The sequence below is a fragment of the Stegodyphus dumicola genome, chromosome 1 (genome assembly GCF_044657685.1).
Source record: "Stegodyphus dumicola isolate Sdum_Otavi_A_Nest chromosome 1, ASM4465768v1".
Classification (NCBI taxonomy): Eukaryota; Metazoa; Arthropoda; class Arachnida; order Araneae; family Eresidae; genus Stegodyphus; species Stegodyphus dumicola.
Genome location: NC_140768.1, coordinates 209,276,886 through 209,293,472, shown reverse-complemented (window position 1 = coordinate 209,293,472; position 16,587 = coordinate 209,276,886). Strand labels below are relative to the sequence as shown.

The following is a 16,587-nucleotide window of genomic DNA, read 5'->3' as shown; positions in this document are numbered from 1 at the left end:
CAATAAATTATAATATACCTATTAATTGTATAAAATTTATAGAATTACGGAAAGAATTTTAAACTGAAAACGGTAAAATGCATATGTAACAATCTAAATGTCATCGTACGATTAATATTTAATCTAATTGCAAGGACGTTTTCATGAAGAGTTTAAAAACTACAAAAATGGGTGCAAACAGGCACGAAGCAAACAAACGCTATTAGCAAACTGACCTCAACCGATTGGTTATATTGAGAATTACAACAAACTTTAAAATTGAAGAAGAAGTATTATATGTGAGAAACATGCTAGGTCTGCAATGAGAAATTTTCAATATCAGTTAAATTACTGGATTCTTTTTCTCGTTGTACTTCTTGTTTCTTTCTATACGAGCCATAAACATACTGTGTTTAAAATATTAAGATTTGAGTTAAAATTTGCAGCAATTAAGATTTGAGTTAATTTTAAAATTTGCAGCATTCTTTAATTTCTCTATTTAGCGCCATCTAAAAGATTCTAAACAAAGCAGGAGTCATGAATGCAAACGAGTCCGAGTGATTCGTACATTAAAAAAAATTAAGTGAGACGCAAAATCAAAAATGTGATCAAAACGCGTATCCCATTAGCGAAAAAAATATTTAAGAGGGATTTATTCGCAGAAAATATTAATAAATAGAGGAAAATCTTTATTTTATCTTTTCCGAAAGTGAAAAAAAGCAATTAATATGCCCACTTTCAGCTGACCGACAACATTACGTCACAAAAATACCTGATGCAATGTTACTGCAGCCAATCAGGTTGAGACGCGGGGATTTGGGGTTCTAGGGTAAAAAGATGGCTGGAGCGATGCAGTTCTACACTTCATTCTCAAACGTACCGGTTGAAGTTCAGCTCATCTACTTTCGGGCGAGGATTGGTTTTGTTTTGGAACTGGTACTCCGGTTCTTTCATTCAACGGGTGCTTTTGCATGTGAATTCTTGGCACGTTGTCTGCTACAAGTAAGAACCGTTTTTCGCTATATCACTTTTAAAAATTTTAATTATTGTGTAAGATTTATCCGTTCCACAGATGGGAGCTTATCGTAAAACACTTAAACTCGTAAAAATTTGAGGTAAAATTATTGAGTGGCGGATGAATTGTCAATTATATTGCTTTATGTTCGCTATGTATTGTGAAAGTAAATTCTTAAGATATTTAGTATTATTTTCCCTACCTTTTTATAAATTCAGAACTTGTTTTATTATATTCAAATAATTAATGGCTTTCTTAAAATGGGATTATAAAGCGTTAATCAACTTATAATTTCAATTTTGAATTTAATACTTAAAGCATGACTTGCTGAGTGTTGTAAGATCTTAACATTTCAAGTTCATTAATGAAGTCATTTTATGTAAAGCTAATGTTGCCCAAAATGCGCATTCTAATGCGTAATTCTTGATAAAATCATTAAATTACTTTCTGGAGTTAAAACTAATGACTCTTTACCTATCGCGAATTAATTCTAGAATTAAAATTAATAACGCTTTACCCTTATAACCACAGGGAGTTAATAGGATTGTTCTCAAGATTTGCTATAGAGACGTAACAATCGATCTTTTGGCAGTTAATTTAATCCTTGCTTATTTTATGAGCATCAAATACATTTTGTTAATCAGGAAATATATTTTTATCATATAAAACAACAAATATTCTGGGTAAAAAAAAAAGTGAACTATATGAATATTCTAACATATTTATTCGAAACAATTCCTCTGGCACATGATTAAAGAATTCAACTGGTATCTTTCATGTATATAAACATTCACTGAAGATGAACAAAACAAACTGCACAAGGATTCTCTCTAAAATATCGTACTATCTGCATATTTTATATTGCTTTACACATTGTATAAAGATTTCTGTAAGTAATTAATGTTTGCTAGAATTTTCTAGCATATCTACCTCAAAGATTTTAATACGAATAATATCTAGAGGAACTATTTCTGCAGTAAAATATTAATCTAAAGTAACTTTGCAACACGTGTATAATAGTGCTCTTACTTCAGAATTGAACTGCACGATTAAGACTATTCGATTTTCGTATGATGAATAAAATCGGTTACAGTACTACAAAAAATCGGTGTTGTATTTAAAGTCATCTTGTAGCTTAATTTGAGGCGTATATAAAAAACAATCTCTGTTAAAAGTTCCAACTCTGCTTATTAAGCTATGAAATAGTTCTAAAATACTATGCGAATATTATCCACCAATATTTAATCTAATTTTAAATTTATTACAGATGCATCTGTAATGAATATATGAGGAAATCTTCATCCAGCGTAATTTATTTTTAAATCATAAAACTTTCTTAAATACCGATGAACTTAACAGACGTGGCACTCTTTGGGTATGTGTGTGTTATATGTGTCTTAATATTAGCTGAAATTCGGCCTCTAAATCTGCGTTACTTCTGACTGACCCTTAGTCATGGTTCACAATCAAGCTTGCCTTTCAATTCCTTCTTTTAAGTTTGAAATCTCAAATCTTGATTTACTTTTCAAGTTATGTGGGTATTTAAAGAGTACGCAAGTCTTGTTAATTCCTCTGCATCTCCTTGCATGTTTTAAATGCAGTTTTTAATTAACAGCATAGCACTATATCCTTGCCTAGAACCACATTTTATAAAGAAATTTTACACCGAGTTACTGAAATACTGCGAAGATTTTTGAAGCGTTCATATGTAGATGAATGACCTCTAGTGGTCTACAGCTTCGAATTGTGTTGCTACTGTTAAATTCGGACGAAATCTGTTGTTCATAATTTATAAAAATAAACACTTTAAAATGGTAATACTGCGTAGTTAACTTCTGGTAAGAAATGAGTAGGAACGAAATAGTAGGAAATGGTAGGAAAACGAAATGTTGAATTTTAACTTAATAGCGGTCGTCTTTCCCATACCATTAACACTTAATTATGAAACTGTTTAAATTCTCAGCACTGAAGAAGCGAAATTTGGCTTTCCAGATTGGAAGTTCTGACTTCTAGATAGTGACTGTTCATACGTCGTTGCTATTCGTCGCTTCGATGACATCACAAAGCAGAAGCGCGTGAACTTGTAATTTATGCTTCAGTATAATTTCTTCATCTACAAACTCGCTAAGGCGTGAAAACACCCCTGGCAATTGAACTTGTAATCAAATGTTTATACAGTTCGTCAGTTTCCTGGTATGTGTACTTCAGCTTAATCTTAACAAGTATATTAATAGACTGAGTTTACTACTGCTCAGATTAGGAGTTTTCTACATTTTGCAAGTGTAACTTCGGATTTTGTGGAATCAAAACGGTAACAACGTGAAACTTCACATGCACGTTTCTAGTGATCAAAATCTGCTTTTCATCCAATAAACGTTTTAAAGTTCTAATATTCCAGAATGCTTCAAATGAGCGTACCGTTTTAAAAATAAGGCGAAAATTTCGTTAAATGGTTGATGAGCTGAGGTAAAACGAGCTCTGCTCAATTATCTTCAATATTGAGATAACCGAGGGCGAGTGATATTGGGTATTAACAGCCTCTCTGCTTTGGTTACCGACAAGCGGACTAATTACATCGGTGCTTTTGTGCTTTACTTAATGTGTAACGTGAATCCGAAAGTCTCCCTTAAACATTCGCGAAAATATGCACTCTTCAAAATGTGTCCGTTTCGCCTAATTTCGTGTCGATGTTTGTTTTTAGAAGCAGAAAATGGCGAATGGAGGGGAGGATTCCTGTGCAACATAACAATAGGTTTTATTTAAAGTTCCTTACGCCTTCTAAGTTTCCTATATTTTGCCATCAGTCTAAATTACTCTGCACATTAAGGGGACGGTGGACTTTGAAAATCTAGTTTTTAAGTTTTTACGCTTTTGGCAAGAAATTCTATACATATACGTATTATAGCATCAGTTTATGAAATATATGTTCAAATTTTCAATTTTAAATTAAAAATTTTTAAACAAATAATTTTAAAGATTTAAAATGCTCTTTTCGCGCTAATTTTCAATATTTTTTTCGAATTTTTCGTTAGTTAGTTGTAAAGACTTGACAAAGGTTTTTGTGTATACCTTATTGATTATGATGGATCAAAAATTTTTAAAAGGGATTTTTGTGAATACCTTTTAAAAACTTGTTTTGATTTAAAGCACTTAAACCCACTTTTCGGAAAAATGTCACCTTTTGTTAAGCATTATCACAACTTTAAACTTCTTAATAACCTCGTCCAAAAGTGCATACACAGATCTACTGTAACATATAACAAGATAAATTTTTTCCAAATATCATTCATTTTTAACTAAAAATGAGACGCATGCAGCATTTTCATGACGTACGAACTGCAAAAAAATGTTTTGAGAACCGAATTAAGTTTTTCATCAAACTTACTTTTAATACATGGTAATGACAAACAGCAAGTTACCTTTAAATATGAATATGCAGACACTAGATAACGATTTTCGTATCATTTAAATATTCTTAATCTCGTATTAAATATGAGAAAAATAAACATGCCGCAAATTAGTAAGCGATTCAAAGTTAGAGGTAGAAACAATTTATGCATTATAAACAATGAAACCTTTAAAATTCACTCGCGTCATGTGTTTTACCTTTATTTGTTACATTTACATTATCTTTTAATCTTTATAATATTTTTTACTATTTCTGTTTTTTCCAAGCAGGTAAACTTTTTGCTTTGGTTCAAGCGACGTTCATTACGCTTTTTGCAACGCGTAGGGAAAACTAGTTTATTTCCTTCTTTTCTACGCGTATATAGCATTTACATAACCAAAGTTAAATTCATTAATAGCTGTTAATACTGACATTTGTAGCCTTTTCTTAGAAATGCACTTCTTTTAGACAAATGTACAATTTATAACATTGGTAAATAACGTATACTTTTTATATTTCCTCCAAAATTTAAAGGGCAAAGTTGACGTTCATTTACACATTTTAAATGTTTGTAACTTTAAAAATTAGAATATTTGAATTCGGATTTTGCGTACGATGAAGCTATGTATATGGAATATTGTGAGAGTAAAAAAAAAATTCAATACATTGGTTGATTTTTAGCTACTTTAAAGTCCACCGTCCCCTTAGTAAGACAACTGTCATCTGCTGATCACAAATGACTTCCAGTATCCTTCGGAGCACTGGAAGTCTGAAGCTTTAATCGCTATACCAGCAACTACGCCAAGTTAAAATTCAATCTTTTTAAATTCCGCTTTTCGGCTGGGTTATTTTAAACTTTCCTTGCGAGTAATTCTAAATAAAACTCGAAGATCTTAATATAATCGTAACATTAAGACATTATTGAAAACAGTTTAAAGTGATATTTAAACGGTTTTCAGCTTCTTATTTTCTAGAAACTTCTACCACGAAATAGTAAATTTGAGTTTATAAAATTACTTCCTTTCTGTATAAAAAATCTTGTTGGTAAATTTTAAATATAAGGTTTATTGTAGTTCACCTAGTTCTAAGTGATCTTCATATGCAATTTGACAACAGTGCATGTTGAATAGTTTGACTCCTGGCAAATAATTTTTACATAAGCATCCTTGGAGCTTTTGGTAAACTTAATATCTTCAGGACCATAAACAAATTCCTACAGTACTCTCATTTATATTTCACAATCGTGTATAATTCCGTAATTTCGTACCTGTTGATGCATTAATCCGTTGCGTGTTTGTGTTCACAATAAAGCTGTTGCAGACCTTCATTCATACCCTACTAGAAAATACAGTACTCTGCGATCGATCTTCTTGTTCACCAGGTCTAATCAATGCCACACGATTCTTCTGATGGTCATTCGACACGTATTTTTGCCCACAAGTGCATGTTAAATCGCTGGAGACTGCAATGGAAGCATAGGTTAGAACTATCTGTTGGTGATTTCTCAGCAGTAATCTTTATTTTCGCAAACAAAAACTTCATTATCGTCTTGACCTTGATCACGACTGGCTCACAGAATACCTCTAAATGAAACTTGGTTTCTTTCGTGTTAAGTTGCATTCCTAAATTCAAATAGTTGTTAAAATCCTGCGAACTTGAACAGATATGTGTATTTTGATGTAAACTCCACAAAGAGTGACTCCCGTAAATTTCGGAAAACTAAACTTCATTCGGAAATCGCGATGTCTTCAAATTGAATCAAATGTTGTGCTGCATATAGGTGTGTGCTGTTAAAACGAATGATTTCATTGTAAGCAAATTTTAACTTTCTTGTAAAATGTTGTGCGAAAGCAATTTCGAAACTAAAGCACTAATGAGACTTTCAAGTTTAGGGTTCCACCCTTGCCTCAATACACCAAAACCCTAATATTAAACAGAAAAGATTACGCTTTCAGACAGGTGTCCTTGATCCAGCTTTGAGTAGCAAGCACTTAACTCCTATTAAATTCGAAAAGAACTGCTGGGCATCGGAAATGGGTGACAGGAAGTGCCGAATAATGTGAACCTAAATTCTCTTCAAATTGACTTCTAGAGTTCCTTCTAAAATGAAACTATAAATACCTTTTATAATTTAGGATGAATGAAGGGAACTCGTTCTGTTCCATTTCGCACATGAGTGAACTTCACTTCGCTTGTGAAATCCCTATGATGCTTTTAACACTTCCGAAGTTTTATTTACATTAATCTTCGCCTTTCTTCAAAATCTTGTGATTACAAAACAAGATTTAATTTCCTTTTCACCCTTTCATTGAAACTTGGATGAAATTGTAATTTAGTTCTTGAAGTGTAAAGATATTTAGGCTATTATCACTCCTGATTCGAAATTTTAACGCCTAGCTTAGTAATTCAATCTCGCAGTATTGAACAAGCTTGTTTATGAAGTTTAAAGCGAACCAACTTCATTCGGCAGTTTCATACCTCAAAACTTCAGATTTTAAGTCCATATATTAACTACTTAATTATGTTTCGTAGCACTAGAGTAAATTTTTATTTACTTTCATAAATACATAAAATTAACATTCGGACCTCTGTTATTTTACATTCTGTGTGGTGTCGCCTTAGCCCTCGGGACCAAAGATAACTATGCAAATTGAACTCTTTTACGACTGTACATGAGTTTTTCTGTTAGCAGAACCCAATCGGTAGAAATTTGAGGTGTTATACCTTATTTCATCAAATTTTGGGAAAATCTTCTGCATTATTTTAGCAGATCCCAGATGTGGCACCTCCGCTTCAAGCATGTCTATCAGCTTGACACTAGCAAAATTTTATTGAATTTGTTACATTCTTGGAATTGCAATGTTTTCACTATTGCACTAACATGAGTCTTACAAATGTAGAATGCATTAGTTTTTAATGGTTGCAAATACATTTAAGACCACTATTAAAACTTTGTTTCTGAAGTTGAATAATTACGGCATGTATAAATTTTATGCATTTATATTGCAAGACTAGCCCACGAAATTTAACTAAACTATGAAGTTAAGACGAAGGAATTGTTGCTTCATAGTGTCGGTAATCGAACTCTAAAGTAAATCTATGTATGGCTGCATGGGCGCTTTCGTGGTTTTCCTCCATATGTAACATGTATACGACCCAGTTCCCCTTAGTCCTCCACAAAAGCATCTATCCCCTTACACAGATAGCTGTACTGGACATTGCCATATTCCTCATAAGCAAAACGAAGAGAAGGTAAATGATTTAAGAGTAGAGTTTTCCTAAAAGACTGTAATGCAAATGTGCTTACACATGCTAATGAAGATAACTATCTTGCTGTTAACTCCATATTAGATACTAGATTAGACTTGCGTCTGAGCTGCATTTTAAGGACTCCGTTAAGCTGTAGCCCCAAAAAAATTACCTACTTTTTCCTATCCTGAAAAAGCGACGATCTCAACTTCACAGAATAGAGATAATTGAACTGTTGGTCCTCTTCCGCGATGCACAATCCAGGGGATCCAGTTCGTGTGCTTCTCTCAGACCTGAAGATCCCTAACTCGATCTCGAACAGTAATAACCTACTTAACTAGTTGGAAAAGAGTAGCTTATTATTCGTTTTATTCGTTTTGTGATGGATTAAAACCTAATTCGGCCAGTAAGATTTTGTATACTTGTATTTTAATCCATCCTACATTTCTAGTGTTCCATTTGATCACGTATGAAATCTGAATCTCTGCCCTTAAGGCTGTCATTACTGCAGTAAATTGTCAAATATTGCTACAAAACTTTCCTTTCAACATAGCTACATAAGATGTACTTTCAGTTATCAATTATGCGTAGCTCCCTTGAACAATTGGAAATCGGTAAAGCGTATCTGCATTTTACTAAATAATTCAACTTTATGCTATACATGAGCATTGAAGATTTCATTTAAGACTTCGTTCATGTTTATGGATTAATCCCAAAATGTAATTGATCTCCACCTTAACTCGGGCAAGTTTACTAATCATTACCATATGTAAGTCTACTTTAATAGACTTTAAACAGTAAACTAAGTTATCATTATCTTGACGACTTTCAATGCAATTGCTAAATTGAAAACTGAAATTTTGTTATTCCGATAAGATGCTGAAAATAATAGGCTTTTTAAAGTTTTCAAGAACTATCTTGCAAATAACACGATGAAATGTAGGATTACTAATTTACTCGTAATAGTTTGTTCTCTTTTAGATTCACTTGCATTTTAGTTACGTTTAAATTAGTTTCCCAAGTAAAATATCTTGGTAGGCTGCCGTACATTTTAGCGCAGGGATAAAATTTGAAACTGTTCAGTATTTGAGGCTGGGCATATTAAATGCACCAAAAACTGTTCGGTAAAGATTCTCGATGGCTAAATAGTTTTTTCATAGTCGCTTCAGAGTGCTGTACATGCAAAGATTTCTCGCAGTAATTCGCCAGACCCTTGCAGTAAATATACTGCTGTATTCAGGAGACTTCCTGAAAATATTCAGCATATTCATATTCTGATTTCATTCTTTTTCTTTTAGAACTGGAGGAATGGCTCCCAATTCTTCGGCTGCTCTTGCGGAGGAAAGTGTTGAAAGCAAAGTAGAACAAAAGCCACAATATAAGACAAAGATCGTGTGGTTCAATGTTATCCTTTTCGTGTATCTTCATTTGAGCTTCTTTTACGGAGTTTATCTCGGATTGACATCGGCATATTTAAAAACTTGTCTATTTGGTATGTATTAACATTGAAGTTTATCAGCTTTGAGATGTTAAACTTAAATAAATTGGCTGCATTCCTCATTAATCGTACGGATGGCGTTTAATTTGACATTAAGGCAGAAATTCAACCTGCTAGAACATGCGTTGCAAATCGGTAAACGATTAAGGCAAACATTCAATACGTACAAAACTGTATTTCAATAGCCATGTGATCTGAAAACTAAAAAATCCTTTAAGAAGCATTAGGAGGATCTGGGATATTACACTTGGGTTATTTAACCCCTTGACTACTAACGCAACATGTATGTTCCACTGAAAGTTTAAAAATTACTGCTGGGTAGTACTTAAACTCACTGTAACTTATTCCAGTGGCAGAATCAAATCAGTTGTGAATGTTTAATTTGTTATTGTCCAGTTGGCGCTAAATATCTTCCCGCCAAATGCCGTTAAATTTTTAATTTTTGGTGAAAAGTTTCAATGACGCTAACGAAGGTCTTGTATTTTGAAATATACTTTTCTCGAATTCTTCAAGGACGAAAAGATTTTAGTTTCTAATTCAAGCAAAACTTGATTTAATCTTCGATGTTCATTTTAGTTTTAAAAAGCAGCCAACTTCAGTTTTCCAAATTCGATTTAAGCTAAGTAGTGAAGAGGATTACTTCAGTTTTAAACACACTATGCTGAAACTCTCTAGAACTCAAAATTTTTTGTACAAGCACATTTGTAGCATGGTACTCGAGATCGCAGCAAGAGGATGCTGAGTATCAACTATTGAAATTGCAACTCTTTAAACTAAAAATAAACTATTGAACTTAAAATTTATCTTTACGAAGTTTTTAAATTTAGTGGTATTTTAAAATTTTTAACTGAAACTATCATTCGAATTCTGAATTTCATCTTCCAAGGTTTACTAAATCCATTTCGAAAATTCTGTCTAGGTTTAGATTTAGTACTTATCTCGCACACGCCACTTGGGTAAATATTTTTCGTTACCTTTTAAATTAAATTTAACTTGAAGCCACTTGAACCAAAGTATAAGTTTAAAAACAACTTGTGTAGTTATCTTCTCGGCCATCTTTATTTCAATTAAAAACTTACTAGAATTAAAGTCTGAGCTAAGTTGCGGAAGAAGGTAGTTTACAAGGAATTCTGGTTGTCTTTGAGTCTTTAGAGAAGAGTTTAAATTTAGTTTTATAACCACGTTTTCGTTATAATTTGGAATTCCAGACTTGATGGCTCTGCTTTTGTTTAACATAATCTTTGCGACTGCATTACGATTTCAGGGCTTTTAATGAAATTTTAGTAGTAGTAAAAGATAAGACAAGATCAACTGTGATTTTAAGACTTGATTATAATTTCGATTAACTAATGTTTCAATCTAAATTCTGAATCTGTATTTTTAAAATTGAAATCGGGTGTAAATTATAACTCGACTTGAATGTTTTTAATTCTTTTCAACTAAAATTTAACTTCAGAAAACTGAGCCGATTCTTAACTTTTCATCATGTAAAACTTTTCGAAAGCAAACCTCGTACTCAATTTTACTCTCCAAAACTTAATTTAATTGGTTGAGTGATTAAATTTAGTTTAATATATTGCTGATTGAAAGTATCAAATTTGTCAATTTTCAATGTTTAGTGTCTGTATACCTTAGTATTTATGATCTAAACATTATATTTTGAAGGTTACATCTATGGGAACATTGGAGGATTAGGTATTACAGCAGGCTCTCATAGGCTTTGGTCTCACCGTTCCTATAAAGCAAGGTGGCCTCTGCGAGTTTTACTGTGCATCTTTGCTAGCATAGCAGCTCAGGTGAGTTTGATGTTGAACCTCAAATATCACTTTTTCTGAAAACGACTTATGAATTGATTATATCCTCTTTGGACAGAATGACATCTATGAATGGTGCAGGGATCACAGGGTCCATCATAAATTTACAGAGACTGATGCTGATCCTCATAACATCAAAAGAGGGTTTTTCTTCGCTCATATGGGATGGCTCATGTGCAGAAAACATCCTGCTGTTGCTTCCAAAGGAAAAACTGTCTACCTCGATGATCTTTGGGCCGATCCAATAGTTAGGTTCCACAGAAGGTAACTTCAAATAGCCATTTATTTCACTAACATTAGCTGTTTTATTAATTCCATTGCAACCTAAAATTTGGCTTATTTCACTTAAGTACGACACGCTTCTCAGTAACAACCAAGAACTTATTGTAGCTTCTTATCTTGGATTTATAGTTCAACTGGATACTAAGTCAATCTGGTTTACGAGCTAATAGATCAGGACTGCTGCAGAATTTTGCTGCCTATTTCAATTAAATTTCTGGATCCGTATTTAATATTAATTGGTTGTTTTTAATATAATTATTCAACTCTTGCGTGTATTATAATGCAAACATTTCATTGTCCTTTATTTTCAATTTTAATCTTAGATTTTATATCCCGATGGTTCTGCTCTTCAGTTTCTACGTACCTACCATGATTCCTGTCTGGTTCTGGGGTGAAACACTGTGGAACTCGTTCTTCATAGCAGGTTTGGCAAGATATTGTTTCAGCTTAAACGTCACATGGTTAGTCAACAGCGTTGCTCACAAGTATGGTGATCAACCTTACGACAGGTACATTGAAGCTCGTGAAAACTCCATTGTTGCCTTACTTGGACATGGTGAAGGATGGCATAACTACCACCACGTCTTCCCTTGGGATTATTCCACAAGCGAATTAGGATATACTTTCAACCTCACTAAGATCTTTATCGATTTTATGGCACTGATTGGATTGGCTTATGATCGTAAGATTGTTCATCCCGAGCTAGTCAAGAACAGAAAACTGAAGACTGGCGATGGAACAAGAATGAAATGTGTAGATGGTGCTGAAGAGCAGGTATGCAGCACTTCGTGAGACTGTGGTGTTTCGTTGGCGAAAGCATCTTCAAGTTCCTACGTAAGCTGATAATGGATAAAAAAAATTTGTCTGAGCTGACCCTCCCACCATCTATTTAGTTTCTTGAGTCGGGGGCTAAATGATTAGCATTACTCATGAGTGATTTTTAATGAACTGACTTCACGTTTCTCTACTCGAAGTGGACATGCTCTTCCATATATCAGGACTTTCAGAGCAGTTTCATGTGTATTCATAAAATGAACATTCTGCAACTGTTTTAAATGACCATTCAGTATAAATAGGATTTTTATGTGAATACGACTTTTATGTGCATAGGATTTTTGTGTATGTGTTATGTACTATAATTTTAATTATCAATAAAGTCTGTTCTCTGAGTTTTACAAACATTAATCTTGAAATTTGTTATCGTGCAAAATATCGCTAATCTTGTTCAGATTAATGTATTCATTACTCAGTTTTAAACCTCATATTTATGGAATTTAGATTTGTGCATGCAACACAAAAGCTCCTTACTTCGTATTAAGATCTGAAACATGTTAAATGTATACAACTTAAAATCGGAATTTTTCTTTTAATACTCTAAAGCTCGCCAAGATTACTTGCTTGAATGCTGCCTTCACCGAAGGTAATTCAACAGAACTGGATTATATTTACTTTAGAGATGTCAATGCAAGCTTCTTAATTGGAAATCTATGGAATTGCTAAGTCATCCTCCGTTCTGCCAGTGGTAAATGAACGAAAAGTTGGATATATCCTTATAAAAGGCATAAGTAGGTTTTCTCAACGTTTCATGGCAATAAATTCGCATTATTAAACTGGATTTGGAAACTTGGAATATGCCAACAGCTCGAAATTTCTTTTTAATTGTCGTCAATACAGAGGCAGTAATTTTATACTAGCTTCAGCTTGCCTCACTAAAAGTTCGAAAAATAGTTTGAAACATAATAGTAATCAAACGAATGTCTTCATAAACTTGCATATTAAGTAAAATGCAACTTGTACTAGCCTCCTCGCTTTAAAAAGGAAAAGATAAAAATTAGCGGACTTGAAACGCATGATAAAGGGCTTTCTTCATTTGTAGGGACACATGACTTATCAGCTTGAATTCTTAACTGCAGCGGGCTTTTTGTACTCCCAAAATATAGGAACGAATGCATATTATGAATGGTAGAAATATCCTAGAAGACGCAAAGCAGAACAAATGTATTAAAGTAAAATACGTTCAAGAGGTAAAGTTTACTTGAAAAGGCATTTGCTGTCTTGATATTTCCATCCAAATCTAAAAGTACTTGAAAGTTCTTAAGTGTTTCATGAATACAAATTCTCCTTAAGTCCTCCAAAGATACTTCTTCCCTTATGCGTGGTCCTTCTAGGCTTCGCCATAAGCAAATAAGTCTTTAATCATTGATTCACTAGATTCTGAAAAAAAAGTTACCGTGAATAGCTTCTAAGTGATCCATTCGAAAAATTTTAATTTGTTAGCGTCTTTACACTAATGGAATCGCAATGTTAATTCGCAGTATGTATATAGCATGTTGCTTTACAAAACGTAACTCTGGTAATTCGATAAGTGTTCATATCCTAGCAACTGGGTTGAGTGTAAGGTAGTTTCCCAATGCCTAACGTGAATATAAGCCTGATTTTTACGGAAAAGGGTTTCACCACGCAGAAATGCGTCCCCTTAAGCATATAGTACTGGATTACTTTGCCTTTATCTTGCGTAATCCAGTTCATTCTGATACAGTTCATTCCGATCTAGAAGTTTTAGAAACCGATGCTAAACTTTAAAACGTTAAATTTTTAATTGTAATGTATCGTATAAATTTCAAATATTCGTTCTTTGGGATGCAGATTTTCCAATATATTAGTTTATCCAAAGAATGAGTTTTTTAAATACGTTGAAGTCTGAGGTAGACTAAATATTTTTCAAACTTCTTTGTGGCTTGTTAATGAGTCTATTAATAATGGCTTTGAAAGAGAATATCGACCTGTAAGATAACAAATATTGAATTTAACTTTCAAAGTCCCTAATTTAAGCGCAATTCTTGCTATCGCACATAATTTATCAATTGTGCGCTTGTTGGAAAGGAAGTGTAGCTCGGTAAGTGTCCCTGATTTCACTAGTGCTGTTGATATATATTGCCCTACCCTCGCTATGACTTTTATCGGCCTACAGGTTTTGTTAACTGCGATTCGGTTAGCGATTATAAACCTTCTCATAGTTATCAAAGTTGGTAACAAGACGCGAATGATTTGCCGCCCTTATCGGGCAGAATCAAGATCAAGGTAGCTTCATTTCCGCAGATGGACATCTCTGTACGAGACATTAAAATGATAAAAGTGCATTGGAAACTGTCTGGTGAGTAATGTAATTGGATGCGAGATTCTAATTTGACCTGTTAAGATTTGGTATGAAACCATGTCTGCCTTCCTTTGTCACCTTAGTGACATTCAAATTGTCGCATTTGGATCGCTTTGCCCAGCAGTGCGTGCTTCAGGTGTAATGATCGCACTGGAATGTTAAGTTCTGATGCATTAAAATTGCTGGCAGCTTTCTTGGCAAGCTTATCTGCTGTTGCGTTTCCCTGTAGCTCTGCATGTGTCTTTGCCCAACTAAGATGTATGTATACTTGAATGCTGTTGAATAGGATTTGCTGTATTTCTGATTAATGGAAGAGTTGTGGTTATAGTTCGCAACTGCGAGTACTGTCAGTGCAGATTGTTTCGCAAGCCCTTATGATTGCATCCTGTATGGCGAGCGCTTTGGCTTGAAAGATTACGATGGCCTTCCATGTATCTCTTTCGAATGTCATGAGCATTTCTGGCTCCATCCGTATAAATCGGTGAGCCATTTTTGGGGCCGTCCTTATAGATCAGTTTCTCGTGTTGCATTTTTTAAATTAAAAAGTACAGAATGTTGGTTACTACCAAAACCTGAATAAAAGCAGTTTTAGTTCATAGCATAAATACTTAATAGCTCAATAAAAGGATGACAACATATCCCCCTAAAACTATGTGGATCTTTGGTATGAATGACAGTTCATGCTGCCTGTGGAATAAGTTTTCTTCCGCTTTTTATCGTAACTTAAAGCTCTTTTTAAACATTGACAAGTCTTCCAGGAAGATTTATATTCAGGTGAACAGTTGCAGTGTTACATTCGCTATAGAAAAAGTCTTACCGAAATGCTGGCTGAATGCCTAAGTCGCAGAATACTAGACGCCAGAGAATGCGCAACATGGAAAGAAATTTTCCTATTTGGAAGTTTTCTCTGTGTTTACATGGATCTTCCAAGGCATCATTTACTTAAGATGGCTTTCCATTGAATGCTGTTAATAATAAATGTTCTAAATTAACTAAAGAGAGCTCTTAATATTCATCAAAATTGTTACTTATTTTTCAATGCATCTAGATTTAAATACTTATCACTTTTTCAGATCACTTAGTAATTAAACTATGTTCCTGAGAGAATTAAAATTCCTCAGAACCTGCTAGATTAACTTCTAAGTCATCTGTAACATATGAAGTTTTACCCAGTAAACAGTAATGTAAAGTAATATCAGAATTTCGATTCTAGTGTAGGCTTATCATGAAAGTTGAAACGTTAGAACGACTTTTAAATTTTGTTACTTGTGAGGACATGGTTACTTTATAATTCTGCAGTTAACGTAAAACCGCGTTTCTAAACACATCATCCTTGCAGAACTCTTGAAATGATAAAATAACGTTGTCAATACATGAATAAAAAAATTACGAATAATTATTACTTTTGAGTTTAAAATTTCTTGTATAAAATTAAATTTTCCAAGAGCTGGTTTAGACAAAAGTTAACTTGCATTTATTTCAAGTAAAACTACCTTTTTGAGTATTCTCTTATGAAGAATTTTATTGATGTGAGTAAAAATTCAATTATGCGGCAAGTTCGGGATTTTGGTTATGTCGAATTATCCGATATATGTAATTATCGGAAATGTGGTACTAATACTGTTAAAGCATTTCCTGAAACCGTACTTTAACTTGCTGTAAAAATGCGACATTTTAAAGATTTAGCCTAGCTCCATATATTGAATGATTGACTTTATTCTAAAATACAAATGAAATCGGTGATTGTAAATAAAAGTTAGGAAGCGCAGAACGCGTATAATTATTCACAATTTACGAGCTGGAATCTACTGTATTGCTGTTGTATGATGACGTTTCGAATTCGATTCAGATCTTTTTTTACAAAACATCACTAAGGAAAATATGAAGACTGATTGGTTAATTGGTTATCGTTGCTTTTCTGGTTATTATCCTCTAAGTTTCGCAAATCCATTTAATATTTCGCCTACCTTATGCCGACTAATACCAAATCCTTTGTCTTTTGACATCAGCGGAATTTTTCCATTACTGGGTTTAGCTTTTTTACCTCTTATCAGATTTCATGTTTAAAAAGTGTAACTAGAAAACTGGTTGAAGAATATATTGGATTAAATTCAATTAGTGGTTAGTCCCAAGATTATCGATATTTTTGCTTTCTTTAGCAGAATTGCTTTCCTGCGTAACATTTAGTCATAATGATGATAGCCC

The 16,587-nt window shown here is 33.4% G+C and overlaps 1 protein-coding gene across 1 annotated transcript; it reads left to right on the top strand.

Moving 5' to 3' along the window:
• Positions 1 to 822: 822 nt before the first annotated feature.
• On the top strand, positions 823 to 12,410 carry LOC118197534 (acyl-CoA Delta-9 desaturase-like). The gene is made up of 5 exons (XM_035369086.2): positions 823 to 981; positions 8,930 to 9,123; positions 10,795 to 10,925; positions 11,002 to 11,207; positions 11,549 to 12,410. Exons 2-5 carry the CDS (start codon positions 8,940 to 8,942, stop codon positions 12,015 to 12,017), a joined length of 990 nt encoding a protein of 329 aa, XP_035224977.1. The 5' UTR covers positions 823 to 981; positions 8,930 to 8,939; the 3' UTR covers positions 12,018 to 12,410.
• Positions 12,411 to 16,587: the final 4,177 nt, after the last annotated feature.

Excerpts from the sequence above, each read along its gene's own strand:
- LOC118197534 (XM_035369086.2), top strand. The coding sequence starts at position 8,940 with ATGGCTCCCAATTCTTCGGCTGCTCTTGCGGAGGAAAGTGTTGAAAGC. Across the intron at positions 10,926-11,001 it reads TTGCTAGCATAGCAGCTCAG|AATGACATCTATGAATGGTG; the intron begins GTGAGTTTGATG and ends CTCTTTGGACAG. Across the intron at positions 11,208-11,548 it reads ATAGTTAGGTTCCACAGAAG|ATTTTATATCCCGATGGTTC; the intron begins GTAACTTCAAAT and ends TTTTAATCTTAG.